At 44.5% G+C, this 21,893-nt stretch overlaps 1 protein-coding gene across 3 annotated transcripts in view; it reads left to right on the top strand.

Moving 5' to 3' along the window:
• Nucleotides 1-21,642, top strand: part of CDKL3 (cyclin dependent kinase like 3) — a 58,087-nt gene extending 36,445 nt beyond the window's left edge. For 2 of the 3 annotated variants that reach the window (XM_038772523.1, XM_038772525.1), the window contains exons 10-13: nt 939-1,026; nt 5,501-5,648; nt 15,448-15,545; nt 20,740-21,642. In XM_038772523.1, the coding sequence (XP_038628451.1) occupies nt 939-1,026; nt 5,501-5,648; nt 15,448-15,545; nt 20,740-20,793 (388 nt within the window). In that variant the 3' untranslated portion in view covers nt 20,794-21,642. The remainder of the gene's footprint in view (nt 1-938; nt 1,027-5,500; nt 5,649-15,447; nt 15,546-20,739) is intronic. The other variant, XM_038772524.1, reaches the window with a different exon arrangement.
• Nucleotides 21,643-21,893: the final 251 nt, after the last annotated feature.

Here is a 21,893-nt window from a genome sequence, read left to right as displayed (position 1 = left end):
AAATTGGGGAAAAGAGAAATTAGTTGGAAAAGGCCTCCTGGAGGAGATGTGATTTCAGAATAGCTGGGGAGTGCAGTAATCTGGTGGATTTGAAAGGGGAGGGAATTCAGATAGGCGGAAGAGAGTGAGCAAAAGGTCAGACATAAGGGAGGTGAGAAGGAGGCACAGCGAGTGGGTTAGCTTGAGACTAACAAAAAGTGCGAGCTGAGGTGTAGTGGAAGAAGGGAGGGGCTGAAGAGGAAGAGAGCTCATTAGATGCCTTAAATACTCTGTTGTATTGTACTCTACCGAGCGCTTAGTACAGTGGTCTTCACAGAATAAGCACTCAGCAAATATCATTGATTGACTGATTAAAGCCAGTGGTTGGGTGTTTTTTTATGGTACTTGTTAAGCTCTTTCCTATTTGTCAAGCACTCTTCTAAGCAGCAGGGTAGATACATTTCAGTCAGGTAGGACACAGATCCCATCCCACTTGGAGTTCACAATCCAAGTAGGAGAGAGGACAGGTATTCAATCCCCATTTTTTTATAGATGAGGCAGCTCAGTCACTGAAAAATCAAGTGACTTGCCCAAAGTTCCAAAGCAGACAGTTGATAGAGCTGGAATTAAAACCCAGGTCCTGTGATTCCCCGAAATAGGTAAGTGATGAAGGTTTTCCTGCAGTATGACATTTTAGAAAAATAAACCAGGGAGCCAAGTGACGTACAGCCTGGAGGCAGGGAGGTCAGCAAGGAGGCTGATGATGCAGTAGTCAAAATGAGATTTGACAACTGCCATTTGGATGGAGAGGAAGATTTCTCTCTCCCCTTCCCTCTCCCCCACTAAAAAAAAGACAACTCGGTCTTCAGTATTCAGTTATTTTAGGAGGAAGTACTGTGAGTGTATTATGACTTAACTTTCTTTGTCCTGCACAATTTTTCCTTTTTCCCACCGCTCAGTAATAGGCTACCTGACAAAGGCAAAAAGAGACGAAGCCCCTGGCAGACTGGGTGCGGCATTAAGCAGGAGGATGGAACCTTTACTCAAGTAAGTTCCAAGAAACATCTTTAGAAATAGTTTCACCATTTCTAAACCGATTCCTCATTTCCGTTATTTTCTCCACCCATGACCTCAAAATCATTAGCCATGCGTGCTCAGGGCAAAGTCATTTTCCCATAGAAGAGCTAAACAACAATGCAGTCCTCCAGACTGTAAGCTCAGCGTAGGCAGGGAATGTGTCTACCAAGTCTGTTGTGTTGTATTCTTCCATGTGCTTAGTGTAGCGTTCTGCACACAGTAAGCGCTCAAAAAATATCATTGATTACAACCCGCTGCCTCCACTTCTCTTACAACGCCTTCCTGAACCCTCTACATTCTGCCTTCCGCCCCCTCATCTCCTCTAAAACTGCTATCTCCAAGGTCACCAATGACCTCTTCCTCACTGAATCTATTGGTCTCTATTCTGTCCAGTCCGCCTTGACCTCTCGGAAGGTTTCGACACTCAGGACCACCACTTCTCCCCACAACACCATCAAATGTTGGCTTCACTGACACTGTCCTCTCTTGGTTCTCCTCCTTCTTCTCTGGCTGGTCCTTCCCAGTCCCTTTCACTGGTTCTTTCTCTGCCTCCCACTCCCTAACTGTGGGTGACCCTCAAGGCTCAATTCTGGGTTCCCTTCTATTCTTAATTTACCCTTACTTCCCTGGAGAACACCTGCCTTCAACTACCCCCTCTCCGCAGATGATTCCCACATTGTCGTCATCATCATCATCACTGGTATTTATCGAGCACCATACTAAGCCCAAAATGAGGTTTTTTTCTCAACTTGAGTCTGTAAAAGAGAAGGCAGAAACTTTGAAGTATGTATTAAATCTCCATTAAGGTAAAACCTTGCTTTTTAAACTTCTATAGCAGCTTGGATCCCTATGTATTTTTAGTGTACTTGTCATAACAAACCAGAGAGCAAAATAAGAATAGACAACCCATTTTGTGGTTCAGCCCTAAGGGAAGAATGAATAATTACATGGAGTATCAGCGAGTATTTAGAGAACATACAACCCACTGAGGGAAAGATATGGTTTCTTGTAAGGGGAAATAAGACCCCATTAATCTGCTGAATTTCTTTGAAAGGGTCCATAAACATGGATAGAGGGGAACCAGTGTACTTTGATTTTTGAAAGGCCTTTTACAAAGTTTCACACCAAAGGCTTTCAAAAGAACTGAATAATCTTGGGATTGGAGAAAATGTTCTGTCATGGATAGAAAGGTGGCTTAAAAATAGGGGAAAGGGGCAGGGATAAATGGCCACTTTTCAGGATGGAAAAGATTAAATGATGGGATCTATGCTAGGAGCAGTTTTATTTACTATCCCTTATAAATGGTCGGGGGATAGAAATGCATGCGGGGAAATCTCAAAATATGCAGAAGACAATAGGCTCTCCTGGGGGGTGAAATGCCATGAAGGAGGAGATCAACCTCATAAAGCTGAGTGAGTGGGCTGAAAGGTGGAAAGATGAGCTTCAGTGTGGGCAAGGGCAAGGCAATGCACCTACAGAAAGATGATCCAAAATGCAACTACAAAATGCTGCTCTCAAAGCTATCTTTGACTCTTTAAATAATTGGCAATGCAAGGCAGCACCCACAAAGGTCAATCAAATGTCAGGCATCATCAGGAAAGGGATCAAAACCAAATCCAAAGATATTATGTAAAGCCTTGGTGCCTTCTCACCTGGAATACCATGTGCAATTCTGACTGCTCGCGGCAGCTTAAGAACAATATAATAGAAGTGGGGAAGATACGATTGAGTGAATGAAAAGATACAAGGCACAGCGATGAGCTGGGGAATATGAAGAAGCTTTTCCAAATGAGAACAGACCCAATCCTCTCGTAACTCAGAAACTGCATTCTCGCAGAACCCCATATGAAGAAAAACTCACACTGAAGTGTTCACCCATTCTGGCAGCGGGAGTCTTGGATCACACATTCTGGCAGAGGTGACTGTATTTTGATGTGGAAAGACTTAAACAGAGAAGGGACAGAATAATTAATATTAGTCACGGTGTTTGTTAAGCACTTACTGTGTGCCGAGCCCCGTACTAAGCGCTGGAGTAGATACAATATAAGCAGGTTCCACATGGCACTCACAGTCTAAGCAGGAGGGAGAACAGTGATTGAGTCCCCATTTTGCTGATGAGGGAACTGAGGCACAGAGAAGTTAGGTGACATGTCCAAGGTCCCACAGCAGGCAAGTGGTGAAGCCGGGGTTAGAACCCAGGTCTTCTGACTCCTTTCCACTAGGCCACACTGCTTCCCTGAACATGACTGAAGTCTGCCAAATAGGGATGAGTGTAAGTAGGTCGACAACTATTCACCAAATCCCTGAAGTTCAGAATGAGGGGACATCCAGTGAAGCTTGAAAATGATAGACATGATAGATTCCAAACCAACCTAACAAAATCCATCTTCATAGGGTAAAAATATGGAATTCTTTACAGCAGGAAGTTGTGTAGGCAGAACATAACCATGGATTCAAGAAGAGTTTGGGTCAGCCAGCAGATCAAATTTATCGAGCACTTACTGTGTGCACTTTACTGTGTGTACTAAGCACTTGGGACAGTTCACTATAACAATATAACTGCCCCTGCCCCTATTTTTAAGCCAGCTTTCTATCCATGGCAGAACATTTTCTCCAATCCCAAGATTATTCAGTTCTTTTGAAAGCCTTTGGTGTGAAACTTTGTAAAAGGGAATATAACATTCCCTGCCCACAATGAGCTTAGAGTCTAGAGGGTAAATTTTGGGGCTCATAGAGGAGAAAAGTTAGGGATGTTAAATGACACATCCCTAAAAATTAGGACTGATATCCAGGAAAGTAACCTTCACCTGGTTCCCTGTTGCCTCCCGTTGCCACGGGCAGAGACAGAAGACTGAGCTGTATAGACCATTGATCTGTTCCAACAATGGGCCTAACTTTTGGACAGCATCTTGGAGTTCTTCCCTTTCCTCTGTTGCACTGGCAGTCTCCTTTCTACAAGAAGATGCAGAGGCAGCACGAGTCCTCCTGCCGCTCCCCTGGCGTCAGAGAGCCGAGGCCTGTGATCCGGTCTATGGGCCACAGTGATCCGATCCACCTGGGACTCCCGTCCGGCCTGGCTCCCAAGCAGCGGGGAGAAGCAATGGCCCCAGTCCTCGTCACAGCTCTGAAAATGTTGGGAGGCTGGAGGCTGCTGCGGTGCCTCCTGTGACAGTTGGGCTTCAAAATACCCAGTCCCAAGCCCTGGGGAGCCATTGGAACGCTGTACCTTCAGTCAACCAATCGATCAATCAATGCTTACTATGTGAGGAGCACTGTAGTAAGCGCTTGGGAGAGCACAGTACAACAGACTGAGCAGGCACCTGCCCTGCCCATGATAAGCTTACAGTCTAAAGGACCATAAGTCCCAGTGTTTTGCAACTGTTACTGTATTTATTGTTGTCCTCGACTTGTCATGTTACCTGTTGGTTTATATACGTTACCTGTTGGAAATATTTCAATATTTCCTTACAGGTTTGTTGCCAACCTCCTTCCCTTTACCGCTTTATTCTTCGATCGTGAGCCACTTGGGGCCAGGGATCATATCTGTTTCTCTGTATTTTTCCTGACATTTAGCTCAGTGCTTTATCTGCTTTAAGCACTCAGTCACCTTGCCCCCTCCTACTTCACCTTGCTGCTCTCCTACTACAACCCAGCCCACACACTTCACTCCACTAATGCTAACCTACTCACTGAACCTCGATCTCATCTATCTCACCAACGACTTTTCACCCACGTCCCACTTCTGGCCTGGAATGGCCTCCCTCTTCATAACCAACAGATGATGACTTTCCCCACCTTCAAAGCCTTATTGAAGGCACATCTCCTCCAAGAGGCCTTCCCTGACTAAGCCCTCCTTTCCTCTTTACTCACTCCCTTCTGGGTCACTCTGATTTGCTCCCTTTATTCACCCCTCTCTCAGCCCTACAGCAATCAATCAATCAATCAATCGTATTTACTGAGCACTTACTGTGTGCAGAGCACTGTACTAAGCGCTTGGGAAGTACAAGTTGGCAACATACAGAGACGGTCCCTACCCAACAGTGGGCTTATAGTCTATAAGGGGGAGACAGAGAACAAAACCAAACATATTAACAAAATAAAATAAATAGAATAGATATGTACAAGTAAAATAAATAAATAGAGTAATATGTACATACATATATACAGCACTTATGTATTTATGTATTCATCTGTAATTTATTTATTTATATTATATATTATTTATATTAATGCCCGTCTCCCCCTCTAGACTGTAAGCTCGTTGTGAGCAGATAATGTCTATCAACTCTGTTACATTGTTCTCTCCCCAGTGCTTAGTACAGTGCTCAGCACCCAGGAAGCACTCAAGAAATACAATTGACTGATTTATTGCTTTGCTCCAAGTAGTGAGCCGATGAATGAAGAAACTTCCCCCAACATTAATTTCTTTTTTTTTTCCTTTTAGGCTGCACTTTATGAACGCACAGGTCAAGTTGACCACATGGGAAATGGGAACAAGAAAAAACTGAACATTTCAAAGGCCGAGAAGAAAGAGATCCATTTCCCAGAGCTGCCATTAACATCCCAATCAAAGGAGCTGAAAGGAATCGAAGGTAGAGCTTTGTGTTTCGTAGAACTAAAATGAAATTCCAGGGCATGATTTCCATAATAATAATAGTAATGATGATGATGATGATGGTATTTGCTAAGCGCTTCGTGCCAGGCACTGAACTAAGCACTGGGATAGATACAGATAAAGCGGGTTGGACTAACTCCCTGTCCCATGTGGGGCTCACAGTCTTAATCCCCATTTTACAGATAAGGTAAGTGAGGCCCAGAGAAGTGAAGTGACTTACCCAAGGCCACACAGCAGACAAGTTGCGGAGCCGAAATTAGAACCCGTGACCTTCGGACTGCTCCATGCTACTTTGGTTTATATGGAAATCAGTGGAAGAGGAGGCAGTGTCACATAGTGACAAGAGCACGAGACTGGAAGTCAGCAGATCTGGGTTCCCGTCCCAGATATGCCAATGGCCTGCTGGGTGTAGTAGGAGGACAATAATAATAATAATGATAGCATTTATTAAGCGCTTACTATGTGCAAAGCACCGTTCTAAGCGCTGGGGGGTTACAAGGTGATCAGGGTGTCCCACGGTGGGCTCACAGTCTTCATCCCCATTTTTCAGATGAGGGAACTGAGGCCCAGAGAAGTTAAGGGACTTGCCCAAAGTCACACAGCTGACAGTTGGCGGAGTCAGGATTTGAACCCACGACCTCTGACTCCAAAGCCCAGGCTCTTTCCACTGAGCCACGCTGCTTCTCTTTTTTTGATTTGGCCTCCTCCTCTGTACTCTAAGTTTCTTGGGGCCAGGGAATGCATCTACTAACTCTGGTGTCTTGTAGTCTCCCAAGTGTAAAATACAGTGCTCTGCAGTCAGGAAAAACACAATAAACACAATTGATTGACTGATTGAAAAGCCACTTGATTTTACTGGGCCTGTTTTTTCTTTTGTAAAACGAAGTTAAGACCGACTGTGAGCACCGGGTGGGACAGAGACTGTGTCTGGCCTCATTACCTAGAATCTACCCTAGGTAGATTATTTAATAAGTAATAATAGCTTATTTAATAAGTGGTATAATTATTAACAGTGTGATGCCAGGTGATTCAGTACTTTTAATGAGGTGTATTTTCTCATTTACAAATCGGAATAATAATAATAATGATGGTATCTGTTAAGCGTTTACTATGCGCCAAGCACCGTTCTGAGCGCTGGGGTAGATACAGGGTCATCAGGTTGTCCCAGTTGGAGCTCACACTTTTAACCCCCATTTTACAGATGAGGGAACTGAGGCACAGAGAAGTAAAGTGACTGGCCCGAGGTCACACAGCAGACAAGTGGCGGAGCCACAATTAGAACCCACGTCCTCTGACAACCAAGCCCGTGCATATATCACTGGACAGTTGTTATAAGTAGGGTTACCTGACTTTTAAAACAGAAACTTGTAATTAGTACAACCTTTCGGACAAAGGCGTGCTATGTAGTTGTTTCAACGGACGCCTGGTTTTGATTCAGCCTGTGACCTAGGGTAGATTAATTGGCACATCACTGTCTGTCTCCCCCAGATGAAAGGGGATGTAGCGCTTATAAGCGCTCAGTACAGTGCTCTGCACACAGTAAGCGCTCGATAAATACGATTGATTGATTATTCACTTTATTCCAGGTGGGTCCTGAATGAGTTTGTTAACTTCTGTGGAACTTTTTCAAACGAAAAACGGCTTTTAACCTCCAGGCCCGGAATTACATTTGATTTCTTTGCAACACACTGACATCTAGTGAGAAATTACTTAAACGGCATGAGTGGCACATTGGACTATTTCATGGGACTTCAATCAGCAGTAATGGTGTTAGTATTTATTAATCAATCAATCAATCAATCGTATTTATTGAGCCCTTACTGTGTGCAGAGCACTGTACTAAGCGCTTGGGAAGTACAAGTTGGCAACATATAGAGACGGTCCCTACCCAACAGTGTGCTCACAGTCTAGAAGGGGGAGACAGACAACAAAACTAAACATATTAACAAAATAAAATAAATAGAATGGATATGTATTTATAGTAACTAATCAATCAATCAGTCAATCAGTGGTATTTATTGAGTGCTTACCGTGTGCAGAGCATTGTACACTTGGGAGAGTACACTACAGCAGGATTAGCAGTTGCCAGTAATGAGTTTACGTTAAGCAGACTACTGTTCATTCATTCATTCACTCAGTCAATCAATCAGTCAATCGTATTTATTGAGCGCTTACTGTGTGCAGAGCACTGTACTAAGCGCTTGGGAAGTACAAGTTGGCAACATATAGAGACAGTCCCTACCCAACAGTGGGCTCACAGTCTCAAAGACAGTCGTATTTATTGAGCATTTACTGTGCGCAGAACACTGTACTAAGCGCTTGGGAGAGTACACTATAACATAATAACATAATATAATATAATGGCTCAATAGAAAGTACACGGGCTTGGGAGTCAGAGGTCACGGGTTCCTCCACTTGTCAGCTCTGTGACACTTAACTGCCTCAGTTACCTTATTGTAAAATGGGAATTAAGACCGTGAGCCCCACATGGGACATCCTGATTACCTTGTATCTACCCCAGCACTTAAAGCAGTGCTGGGCACATAGTAAGCACTTAACAAATACCAGTATTATTATTAATAACAATAAACAGACACATTCCCTGCCCACAATGAGCTTACAGTCTAGGGGATCAGCTTACAGATAAGAGCACGGCACTGAGAGTTGAGAAAAATTCTCCGGGTAAGAAATAGATGTGGACCCTGGTCCTTCAGGGGTCCCCAATCTAAGAATAAGATGTGGAGGGATTTGATGACGGGCACAATAAGAAAGACAAAAAGATATAAATACAAAAACAACATGAAAGACAAAGCTCAGAGTCCAACCAGCCTGCTGGGAAGGAAGACCAGCAGGGTCGTTTGGGAGCTGCCTCACCGGTTATCCAGGGACCAGATCTTCCCAGGGCTCTAAAATGTGTAGCAGCCACGTGCTGATGATAATGATAATGATAACAGTTGTTATTATTAGCAATAATAATAATGATGACGATGATGTTTGTTAAGTGCTGACGAAGTGCCAAGCATCGTTCTAAGCACTGGGGTAGATCCAGATTAATTAGGGCAGCTGCAGTCCCTGTCACACTCTAATTAGGAGGGAAAACAGGTATCAGTGCAGTTTAAATCCCTCATGGCCCCTCAGGCAGAGGGCATATAGAGAATGGTGATCATGGGTGACACCGTGGAAACAGAGGAGGTTCTCAGAGCTTCGCTCAGGTAGGAAGGATGCTGATTCATAGCTCTGATTAAGCAACTACTCCGTGCAGAGGACTGTTTACTTGGGAGAATCCAGTAGAATCAGTAGAAATCATTCCTGCCCTCAAAGTGCTTACAATCTAGTGGGAAAGGGAGAGACACCAAAATAAATTACAGATAAGAGGAAATAATAGTGCATAAAGATTTGTACGTAAGTGCTACGGGGGACTGGGAATTCTTAAGTGCTTGGATGGCGAAGAGGTGTTGAAATGGCAGCTGGCGATATAGGATGGAGAGATTAAAAATCATTTAGGGAAGGGCTCCCGGAAGAGAACTGATTTCAGAAGGGCTCAGAGGCCGAGAGGAACAGTAGCCTGACAGATCAATCAACTGTATTTATTTTTTTATGGTATTTGTTAAGCACTTACTGTATTTGTGTGACCCTGGGCAAGTCACTTAAATTCTCAGAGCCTCAGTTCCCCTATCTGTAAAATGGGGATGAAGACTGTGAGCCCCACGTGGGACACCTTGATCACCTTGTGTCCCCCCCAGCGCTTGGAGCAGTGCTTTGCACATAGTAAGCGCTTAACAAATACCATCATCATCATCATCAGCTGCCTCCAACTTTCAGAAGCCCTGGAGAGTGGCCAACCATCAACATTTTTTAAAATAGTATTTTTTAAGTGCTTACTATGTGCCAAGCACTGCACTGTACTGTACTTTCCTCTACCCCACCACGCCCCACAGCACTTATGTATATATGTCTATATCTATCTATTATGTATATATGTATGTACATATTTTTTTTTACTCTAATTTATTTGTACATATCTATTCTATTTATTTTATTTTGTTAGTATGTTTGGTTTTGTTCTCTGTCTCCCCCTTTTAGACTGTGAGCCCACTGTTGGGTAGGGACTGTCTCTATATGTTGCCAATTTGTACTTCCCAAGCGCTTAGTACAGTGCTCTGCACATAGTAAGCGCTCAATAAATACGATTGATGATGATGATGATATCAAACACTGTTCTAAGTGCAGGAGTAGATACAAATGATCAGATTGAACACAGTCCCTGTCCTACATAGGGCTCACAGTTTACAGATGAGGTAACTGAGGTACAGATAAGTTAACTGATTTGCCCAAGGTCACACAGCAGGCAAGTATTGGAAGCGGAATTAGAAACCAGAGCCTTCTGATACCCAGGCTTCTGCTGTATTCACTAAGCCACACTGCTTCTTCTTTACTGAGCGCTTACTATGTGCGGAGCACTGTACTGAGTACTTGAGAGAGTACAGTGTGATAGAGGTGTAGACATGTTCCCTGCCCACAGTGAGCTTACAGTCTAGAGGGATGTGAAAGGAGAGGGAATTCCAGCTAGAAGGAGCAGCGTGAGACAGAGGTTGGCGGTTGGAGAGACAAGAGTAAGGTACAGTGAGTACGTTGGGAGTATTAGATTGTTAATTATTAGCATTGTTATCATTGTTGTTAAGGAGTGAAACAGTAGGCAGAGAGACTGAGAGGGAAGGGGAGAACTTGGAAAAACTCTTTCATAAAAAGCAAGGTTAGATATTATTTCCAGGAGGCAGGAGTGGTCCTCAGTGTCAAAGGCAGTTGAGAGGTCAAGGAGGATTAGAAAGAAGAACAGCCTGTTAGATTTGGCAAGAAGGACGTCACCGGAGCCCTAGGTGACAGGAGTCTCAGTGGAGTGAAGTGGGGAGGAAACATTCATAAAAGGTCAAAGAAGGATGCCAAAGGACAGAGAGTGGACAGAGCTGTGTAAACAACCTGTTCAAGGACTTTGAGTATGAAGGGGATAAGGGAGGTCAAGTGATAGCGGGACGTGGCAGAAAGGTCCAGAAAAAGGTTTTGAAGATAGGAGATGAAGGCCAATTTGAAGACAGGCAGAAAGGAGTCATCAGAGTGAGCAGCTGGAGATGGTAGTCTTGGGGAGAAGATGAATAGGCACAGGGATTTTTAGAAATTGAGGGGATGGGGTTGGAGGTGCAGATGAAAGGAGTAGATTTTAAAAGCAGGTGGGAGATCTCTTGAAAGATGGTTGAAAAGGATGAGAAAGTGAATGTTGGCTTGGGAGGGAGCTGAGACGGGAAGGGAGATTTGGGGGAACTTACGCCTAGGGGTTTCGATTTTGTTACCATAATTGGCAAGTCGTTAGAGGCAAGAGATGGGGAGGTTTGGTCACTGGAAATCTCAGGAGAGGCCTGGAATAGCGGGTGGGGGAAAATGAGCATTGAAATTGAAAGGGCATGGAGAAAGGGTAGAGTTGTAGCAAGTCAGGAAGAATTTGAGGTGACCCAAGTTGGCCTAGTGCCTGGATTTCTGGCAGCAGTGTTCCAGGGCATGGGAGTAATAATAATAATAATGATAATAATAATGGTATTTGTTAAGCACTTACTATGTGCAAGGCACCATACTAAACCCTAGGGTGGATACAAGCAAATCGGGTTGCACACAGTCCCTGTCCCACATGGGGCTCACAGTCTCAATCCCCATTTTACTGATGAGGAAACTAAGGCCCAGAGAACTGAAGTGATTTACCCAAGGTCACACAGCAGACAAGTGGCTGAGCGGGAATTAGAACCCATGACCTTCTCACTCAGAGGCCTGTGCTCTGTTCATTCATTCATTGTCAGTCATATTTATTGAGCACTTACTGTGTGCAGAGTACTGTACTAAGAGCTTGGAAAGTAAAATACAGCAGTAAAGAGAGACAATCCCTGCCCACAACAGGCTCATAGTCTAGTTGGGGGGTAGTCTATTCACTATGCCATGCTGCTTCTCCACTGAAGGACATGCACTATAGATATGATCCAGGGTCAGGGTCTGGATCAAAGGCCTCTGTCAATCAGTTGTACTTATTGAGCACGTACTGTGTGCAGAGCACTGTACTAAGCACTTGGGAGAGTAGTGTAACAGAGTTGATAGACACGTTCCCTGGCCACAACAAGCTTAATCCATCCTAATCCTCTTTGCTCAGCTGCCTTCGACACTATCTACCACCTCCTTTTCACTGACACTGTCCTCTCCCGTGACTCCTCCTATCTCTCTGCCCGTCCACTCTCGGTTTCTTTCACGGGCTCTTTTTTATGGTACTTGTTTAACTTTTCCTGTATGCCAGGTGCTGTACCAAACACTGGGGTAGATACAAGATAATTATGTTGGACACAGTCCCTGTCCCACATGGGGCTCACAGTTTTCATTCCCTTTTTTCAGATGAGGGAACTGAGGCACAGAGAAGTTAAGTGGCTTCCTTGCTTGTCACAAAGCAGACAAGTTGTAGAGTCAGAATTAGAACCCAGGGCTCCTCCTCTGCCTCCAACCCCCTAACCAACCCCCTAACTGTGGGAGTCTCTCAAGGCTCAATCAGTTCTGTGTTCCCTTCTGTTCTCCATCTACACCCTCTCCCTTGGAAAATTCATTTGCTTCCATGACTTCAACTACCATCTCTATGTGGAGGATTCCCAAATCTACATCTCCAGCCCTGATCTCCCCGCTTCTCTGCAGTTCATATTTCCTCCTGATTTCAGGACATCTCTCTCATGGATGTCCCCCCAACACCTCAAACATAACATGTCCAAAACAGAACTCCTCATCTTCCCACCCAAACCCTGTCCTCCCACTGATTCTCCTATCACTGTAGACAGCACCACCATCTTCCCTGTCTCACAAGAGTGAATAGGCTGGGATTAGAGGAATGAAGTGTTGAAGCTGGCTTGTAGTAGGAAAGCCGAGAGGTGAGTCCTCTAGACTATAAACTCATTATGGGCAGGGAATGTATTTGTTATATTGTGTTGTATTGTGCCACATGTCTAGTGCAGTGCCCTGCACACAGTAAGAACTCAAGAAATATTATTGATTGACCGATTGATTGAGAGAGGAGGGGGAAAGGTGATTGAGTGCTTTCAAGCCAATGATAAGGAGTTTCTGTTTTAGGAAGAGGTGGATGGACAACCACTGGAGGTTCCTGATGAGTGGGGAAACAAGGACTGAATGTTTTTGTAGAAACATCATCTGGGCAGCAGAACATAGAATGGACTGGAGCGGGGAGAGACAGGAGGCAGGGAGGTCAGCAAGGAGGCTGATAGAAAAAATTCTTGGATTAATAAGGGAGAAGTTTGGTTAAAGAGGAAAGGGTGGATTTTAGTGCTGCTGTGAAAGTTAATCTGACAAGATTTAGTGATAGACTGTGTGTGGCCAGAGAGATAGGAGGAGAACCAGGAGAGAACAGTGTCAGTGAAGCCGAGGTTTGATAATGTTTCAGGAAGAAGGGGATGGGAGACAGTGTCAAAGGCAGCTGAGAGATCAAGTAGGTTTAGCATGGAGTACAGACTGTTGAACTGGGCAACAGGGCAGTTTCTAGGGAGTGAAGGGGACAGAAGCCCAATTGGAGGGGGCCAAAGAGAATTGAAAACAGCAGATGTAGACAACTCTCTCAAGGAGTTTGGAGAGCAATGGCAGTAGGGAGATTAAGTGATAACTGAGGGGAGCTGTGGGGTCAAGGGAAGACTTTTTTAGGATAGATGAGATGTGAGCATGCTTGAAAGCAGTGGGGAAGAAGTCATTGGAGAGTGTACATTTGAAGATAGAGGTCAGGAAGGGAAAAAAGAGGGGCAGGTGATTTGATAAGGTGCAAATGGATGGGGTCAGATGCTCAGGTGGAGGGGGGATTTTGTGAGAAGGCAGCAGATCGTCTCTTGAAGTACTGCTGGGAAAGATGGGAGAGTTGAATAAGAGACAGGAGGAGGGAGAGACTGGAGAGGAGCAGGGAAGATTTTAGGGAGATCACTCCTGTTAATTTCAATTTTTTCAATAAACTAGGTAGCCAGATCATTAGGGGCAAGAGCTAGAGGAGACAGGGGGACAGGGAGTTTTAAGGGCTGTGGGTGGGGCGAGTCCAATATCTGGAACAACTGGTGAGAGCGATGGGCATGGGTGTCAGTAAGGATGAAGAACTATATTTGCCGGGCACAGGAGAGGGCAGAGTTAAAAGTATGCAAGGATGAACTTGAGCTGGATGAAGTTGGCCTGATATTGAGATTTCTGCCAGACGTGCTCTGCAGCTTGTGCCCAGAAGCTAAAGAAGAGGACTCTGGAGGTGATCCAGGGCCATGGGTTAGTGGTACGAGATCGACAAAGGGATAGGGGAGTGAGTGAGTTTAGTAGGGAGAATGGTGCTGAGGGTGTCAGTTTGGTCATGAAGGGAAGATAGCTTGGGTATGGAGGCTAAATGGTATGATAACTTGAGAAATTGGATGGGGTCAAAAGATCGGACATCTGTAGGGGAACAGGACAGGTTGGCGGGGAGAAGGTTGTGGTCAGATAGAGGAATTTCAGAGTTGGTGAGGGTAGAGATAGTGTGTGTGTGTGTGTGTGTGTGTGTGTGCATGTGTGTGTCCAAGTTTGTGAGTGGGGGAGGTGAGGTGGAGCAGGAGATCGGTGGAGTTGAGGAGTGATAGAAAGTGGGCAGCGGAAGGGTCATCAGGAACATCTTTGTGAATAATGAAGTCCCCAAGAATCGACGAAGGGATTGAGTAAGAGAGAAGGAATGTGAGAAAAGGATCAAAACTGCTACCATCATCTGAGTGGAGCCTGGTCCCAGGGATGGCAAGGAGGAAGAGTGGATGAGTCAGACACCAGTTAAGGATGAAGGAGAGTTTCCCCACAGTGGAGTAAGGGGTCCACAGCCTGCATTTAGGCAGGGCTATGGGGTGAGGAGGAAGGGGAGGGTGGGAAAGGGAATGGCTTGAAGGGTCTTTTTCTTTTTTAAAATGGTGTTTGTTTAGCACTTACTATGTGCCAGAACTAAACTGAACAAAAGATACAAGCTAATCAGGTTGGACCCAATCCATATCCCTCATGGGGCTCACAGTCAATCCCCATTTTACAGATACCTGTGACACAGGGAAGTTAGGTGACCTACCCACGGTCACGCAGCGGACAAGCGGCAGAGCCGGGATTGGAACCCAGGTCCTCTGACTGTTGAGTTGGATTGGTTGGGAGTGAGCTGACAGGTTGCAATGCTGGGAAGGGATGGTTTGGGATGGTGGTGAGTGAAGTGGGGGAGGGAAACGTCCTTGGTCATGAGAAACCATAGCTTCTTGTTCCTGGCCTGGCCTGGAGTAACCACAGCTTCCCGATCCCTTGTCCGGAGTGACGACATCTTCGGATCCCTGGTCTGGAGTGACTCCAGCCTCCAGTCGCTGGTCTGGAGTGAGCACAGGTTTCCAGCCTTCTTAAGGTTGTGGAGTGTGCCCATGTGTGAGACAAAGTCAGGCTGGAATATTTGGTTCTTTTCCTACCCATGTAGGAATCACACACAGAAATAACATGGAGAGCAAACCTGTTGAAGGCTCTTGGGACTGTTTCTGGTAAAAATCATCGCCTATCTTTGGTATATTTTATTTTTCCTCAGGATTCAGAACTTTGTTTTTTTCAGCAGTGATTGACATAAACTGAGAAACTGAAAGTGAAGGGGCTTTTTCATGCCCCTATAAAGCCCCCAGTAAAATCCCTGAGAAAGAAAATAAATGAAAGTAATAAAGAGTAATTATTCTGTGTCTGTTCAGCTAAACAGATAAAGGTGCTGAAACGGGAGCTGAAGAAATCAGATATAGCTAAAATACCAACTCTACTTAATGTGGATCAGAATCCAGAAAAGCAAGAGGTAAAAAATGCAGAAAATGTATTGGTTGATAATGAGGCTTTGTTGAAATCTGATGACTCAGTTGTGCAACTTGATCAGTCCCACTTGAAAAATTGGTTAAAAATCCAAAATTAATGCCCCTCTGAAAGCCAGGAACTTGTCTACATTTTCTGAGATCAATAAATTACCAGTGGATTCATTTAGAAGCCTAATCCTCCTGTCTCTCCCCACTTCAATCTATACTTCACGCTGCTGCCCGGATCATCTTTGTGCAGAAATGCTCTGGGCATGTTACTCCCCTCCTCAAAAATCTCCAATCAACCTACGCATCAGGCAAAAACTCCTCACTCAGCTTCAAGGCTCTCCAACACCTCGACCCCTCTTATCTCACCTCCCTTCTTTCCTTCTACAGCCCAGCCCGCACCCTCCGCTCCTCCGCCGCTAACCTCCTCACTGTGTCTCGTTCTCACCTGTCCCACCGTCGACCCCTTGCCCACGTCCTCCCCCTGGCCTGGAATGCCCTCCCTCTGCACATCCGCCAAACTAGCTCTCTTCCTCTCTTCAGAACCCTACTGAGAGCTCACCTCCTCCAGGAGGCCTTCCCAGACTGAGCCCCCTCCTTCCTCTCGGCCCCCCCGCCCTACTTCCTTCCCCTCCCCACAGCACCTGTATATATGTTTGTACATATTTACTACTGTATTTATTTTACTTGTACATATTTACTATTCTATTTATTTAATTTTGTTAATATGTTTTGTTTTGTTGTCTGTCTCCCCCTTCTAGACTGTGAGCCCGCTATTGGGTAGGGACTGTCTCTATATGTTGCCAACTTGTACTTCCCAAGCACTTAGTACAGTGCTCTGCACACAGTAAGCGCTCAATTAATACGATTGAATGAATGAATGAATAATTATAGTGCTAGTAGTGGGTAGCAATTACGAACCTAATTATAACTGAAGAGTATTATACCGACACAGAACATGCATAATACCCAAAGCAAAAATACATATATGCACTTCAAATCTCAGAAAAATAATTTTAAGAATTTAATATAAAATACGTACACATATCACTCAGATAAGTGATAGCAGAAAAAGCACCCAACAAAATGAATGACCAGTAATCTTCTGTGTTGTTCTGTTTTCACTCTCTTCACTTGTATTCACACCTTAGAAGTTTCAGAGTTTTTTTTTCCACTTGAGATCCATGGGCATTTCCTTGAACTGTTTTGTTAAGCACTTTGCACGTGAATGTGGCCATGAAAATCAATCTTCTCCTGTGGTTCGGAAGAGTAAAGGGGCAATTTCAAGATCACCCTGTTGGGGCACCAAGAGGTTGCTCCCCCCAGATTTAGGTAAATCCAGAATTAAATTAGGCATCCTTGAGTGCCATATTTCTATTAATCAAGTTCATTTCAGGCCTCACAGTTATCTACTGTGGCAGTCTGAAATGATGCAGAGAAGATTAATCCTTACTTAGTCAGTCAGTGGTATCTATTGAGCAGTTAATGGGTGCAGAGCACTTTATTAAGCTCTTGCCTGATTACAGTATCATACGGTAGTCAGACATGCTCCCTGCCCACAAATTTAAAGACTAGAGGGGGAGACAGGCATTATAATGAATTACAGTTGGATAAGTATATAATGCGGTGGGGGGTGGGTGAAAATCAAAGTGCTTTAGGGTTACAGAGTACAGCTAACCCTTACATAGATGATGGAGATGGGAGGGCAAGATAGGGGAAGTGACGCAGAAGGAGGATGGAGAGGGGAAGTTAGGGCTTAGTCAGGGGAGACCTCTTGAAGGAGATGTAATTTTAGGAAGGCTTTGAAGATGGAGAGAGCCAAGGCCTGTAGGATATGAAGGGGGAGGGAGTTCCGGGTCAGAGGAAGGATGTGGGTACAGTGCTCTGCACACAGTAAGCGCTCAATAAATACGATTGATGATGATGATGTGGGTGAGGATTGGCCGTGAGAAACATAAGGTCGATGTACCGTGAGTCCGTTGGCATTAGAGAAGGGAAGTGAGCAGGTTGGGTTGCCTTAGATAATCCAGGTAATGTAGGAGGGGGCGAGCTAATTGAGTTCTTTAAAGCTGACAGTAAGGGGTTTCTGTTTGATGCGGTGATAGGTGGACCACGATTGGAGGTTTTTGAGGAGTGGGAAGATGTGGATCAAATGGTTTTTCAAAAAAAAATCTACTGGGCAGCAGAGTGAAGTAAGGATGGCAGGAAAGTCAACAGGGAGGCTGATGTAGTAGGTAAGGCAGAACATATTCACATTAGCGACTGAGATAATGTCACAGTTACTTCTCCCACTGTAAATGAGAGGTGGTGTTGCTTAGTGGAAAGAACATGGGCCTGGGAGTTAGACTTGGGTTCTAATCCAGCCTGTCACTTGTTTGCTTTGTGAACTTGGGCAAGTCACTTAACTTCTCTGTGCCTCAGTTTTCTGATCTTTAAGATGAGGCCTAAATACCGGTTCTCCTTCCCCTTTAGTCTCTCAGCTCCACGGGGGTCAGAGCGTGTGTCCAACCTGATTATCCTGTATCTAGACCATAAGCTCAGGGAACATCTACCAGCTCTGTTATATTGTATTCTCCCAAGTGCTTAGTACATTGCCCTGTTCACAGTAAGTGCTTAACAAATAGTACTGATTGACTGACTGATAGCTACATTGGTCTTTAGTACAGTGCTTGACACATAGTATACACTTAAATACCATGATTATTATTATTATTATTATTATTATTATTATTATTAAATTCATGCCTTAACTCACCTCTGGTTTCTGCTCGACAACTCTACTTTTCCTCCCTCACTGAATCATACACCCACAACCCACACCAGTTCTATTGCTGTTAAACTTATCTATGCCGTAATGTCTGCTATTTTGAATATTATCACTGCCTAATGTTGCCATAGCAAGGGTGTAAACATAGGGGAAAATATTCTTTGGAATTCCAGGATCTGGAAACTCTAGAAAGTTCAGTATCTCTTTGAAAAATGTTGTGACCTTGAAGCAAATTGTTGCTAATGACACTTGGGGGTTCACTGGTGGAAATTATAACATTTTCACTGACTGCCTTTTAGAGGTAGTTTCAGTTGAGTGACTGCATTTGGACAGCCCAAGGTAATACAAGGCTATTTCCAAATGCCTTTAATAAATTCATGATGGAATTAAGAAAATATAAGTAAGTTGAAGGCAGCAGGACAGTCTTTTGCTATTTCTTAGTGAGTGGGACATAGTGATGGGGTATTTAGAACATGGATTGAGGAGTAGCGATGTGTTCATTTTCTTCTTTTTTATGGTACCTTTATTAAGTGCTTACTATGTGTCAAACACTGTTCTAAGCACTGGGGTAGGTACAAGTTAATTAGGTTGGACATAATCCCTGTCCCACATGGGGCTCACAGCCTAAGTAGACAGGAAAACAGGAGAACTGAGGCACAGAGAAGTTAACTGACTTGCCCAGTGTCACACAGGAAGCAACTGAGAGAGTCAGGATTAGAACCCAGGTCCTCTGACTCCCAAGTGACTCCACTGGGCCATGCTGCAGTTTTTGAAGACTATTTCCCTATTCATTCATTCAGCCGTATTTATTGAGCGCTTACTGTGTGCAGAGCACTGTACTAAGCTCTTGGGAAGTACAAGTCGGCAACATATAGAGATGGTCCCTATGGTAAGCTCCATCAGTGGCTAAATCTGCCCAAAGCAGTTGGCTTGGTTAAAAGCCCAAATTGGAATACAATTAATGAGTGCTTGGGTCAGCATAGTAGCAGTTTGGAAAGGAAAGGGTGCATTTTGGTGCTGTTCTAAGGTGAAACCGCCAAGATTTGGTGACAGATTGAATATGTGGGTTAAATGACGGAGATGAATTAAGGATAATGCCAAGGTTATGGGCTTGTCAGTCAGTCAGTCGTGTTTCTTGAACACTTATTGTGTGCAGAGCATTGTACTAAGCACTTGGGAGAGTACAATTTAACAATATAACAGATACCTTCCCTGCCCAGAATGAGCTTACAATTTAGAGGGGGAGACAGACGTAAGAAAATAAGTAAATTACAGGTATGGATATAAGTGCTGTGGGTCTGGGAGTGGGGATGAATAAGGAGAGCAAGTCAGGGTGAAGCAGAAGGGAGATGAAGGAAAGGAAAAGAGGGCTTCATCAGGGAAGTCCTTTTGGAGAAGATGTGCCTTCAATAAGGCTTTGAAGGTGGGGAAAATAATTGCCCGTCAGATATGAGGAGGGAGGGTGTTCCAGGCGAGGCTTATGAGTCAGAGAGGATAGTACTGTTGTCTACAGGAATGGGAAAGACACTGGGGTTTGGCTGGGAAGTTGAGAAGTTCTGTTTTGGACCTGAGGTGTCATCATAACATCTAAGTAGAGATGTCCTAAAGGCAGGAGGAAAGGTGAAACTGCAGAGAACTAAGTGCCTAGTACAGTGCTTTCCACACAGCAAGCCCTCAGTACGATTGAATGAAATGCAGTTGAATGAAAGACAGTTCAGGACTGGAGAGGTAGATGAAACACCTGCATAAGCAAAGGTAGTTCAAGCTATGGGAGCGAATGAGTTCTCCAAGGGAATGTGACTGTGGGGTGGGGTGAAGAGCCAGCAACATCCTGAGAAGTCCTTGTCAGTTAAGGAGGCAGGCATGAAGACACACTCTCACTAGCCAGGGGGGAAATCTAGGACCCCTGGGTGTCGAAACACAGGCTGGCTGAGGGTACCCCCAGTCTTTCCTCAGTTGGAGGGGAGAAGGTGGTGGGGAGAGGTTGCTCCCAACACCACATTCACTTCTGGCTCCTGACGCTGCAGCCCCATCTCAGCTTAAACCTTTTCAGCCCTTCCAGCACAAAGTTCTAGAATCAAATGTCCATTGTATCGCACTGTTCACTAACTAGTCAGGTCTCAATGCTCAACCACAGCGAGGTTCCATGTCGTGTGCCCAATCTGCCCTTTTGTTGGCTCACACAGACCCTGTCAGGTAACTGGTTAGTCATGTACCCCCACTGTCCCTCAGGTTTCCTTTCTATAAAGCCTCCAGGCCAGATCTGCCGTATTTGATTTTGGTGAGGAGGCCCTATTTTCTCAGCCATATGGGGCCCTGGACCAAAGGAGTCAACATTCATAACTCAGTGTCTCACTTTAGCTCTGTCACCTGGGCCAAAGGACCAGGGTTTCTCATTTGAGTTTCTCTCTCTGTTTGCTTTTTAGAATTCAGGAAACGCGCAAACCGAAAGGAAGCTGAACGTACCAGATGAAGAGTAGAAAGTGCAGTTTCTGGAATCTCTGGAAACCCCAGTGTTGCTGAAGAGATTTTAAAAAATCCTTTCTCATTATTTCACATACATACACCTTTGAGGCCTGGACAGTTCTGCAACGTGTTTTATCATTAGTTATAAAAACTAATTGCATTTTACCTAAAATAGTTAACGTTTAAAACGATTCATATTTTTTCTTATTTGAGCATTAATTTAAGAAAAGTGCTGGAAATGTGCAGTGTATCGAAACTGCAGCCTGCATTGTGGTTCAGAAGTGGATCTCTTCCCCTTTTTCTAAACTAGTTCTAATTAGTAACCGCCTTTGGGTTTGGTTCAGGTATTTAAGACCGCGGAAGATAATGTCCCTGAGGAAAGTTTTGTTTTAAGTTCTGGAACCATGCAACATTGCCGAGAAAACAGTACAAGTGACAGGGTGGCAGTGCCCATTCACAAGCGGAAATATACAACGGGCATACATAAACTCTTGTCAGTGTTGAGTGGAGTGTGGGTCTTGTTGTGGCCACCCTCCCCAGCTTGCAAATCCTTTCAGAATCTCCGAGCAATTTAAGAGGGACCCAGCAAAAGTCCCTGAAGCACATAAGCTTGGTTTTTAGGATGAACAGAGACAAGTTCTTTGTCATGAGATGAATTTGAAGGGCAGATTTTTTCCCTGTGTTTTTTTTTTTTCCTTTTTCTCCCCTGAAAAATAAAGGCGGTGTGAGCTGGAAAGAGCTCCACCGCATTTAACCAACATTTTCTCGCCATTGGCAAAATGTTACCTGTTTTTCTTTCACCCTCTTAAAAGTTCTCATGACTGGATGCTATGAAATGGAACAATAAAAGCGTTTTCTCTTTGGATGTTTATGTATTTACAGCGGTTACCTCTGATGTTCACAACCTGTGGCCAGTTTCAGCCCCAGGCACTCAAGCAACCCCAAATGGTCACTTCTGCTCCAGCCCCAGGAAGTTCAGGGTCCCTGAAATGTGCCTGAGTACCAGATCGAGAGGAGGTTATCCTGGCTGGGGAAATCAGGAAGTTTCCTGGCCCCAGTTTTCTCCCCACTGGCTCTCTCAAACGTGGATGAACTTCTATCTCCTTTCTCAATC

The sequence above is a fragment of the Tachyglossus aculeatus genome, chromosome X1 (genome assembly GCF_015852505.1).
Source record: "Tachyglossus aculeatus isolate mTacAcu1 chromosome X1, mTacAcu1.pri, whole genome shotgun sequence".
Lineage (NCBI taxonomy): Eukaryota > Metazoa > Chordata > Mammalia > Monotremata > Tachyglossidae > Tachyglossus > Tachyglossus aculeatus.
The sequence above is the reverse complement of the archived record's forward strand: the minus strand, read 5'-3'. Positions and strand labels throughout refer to the sequence as shown.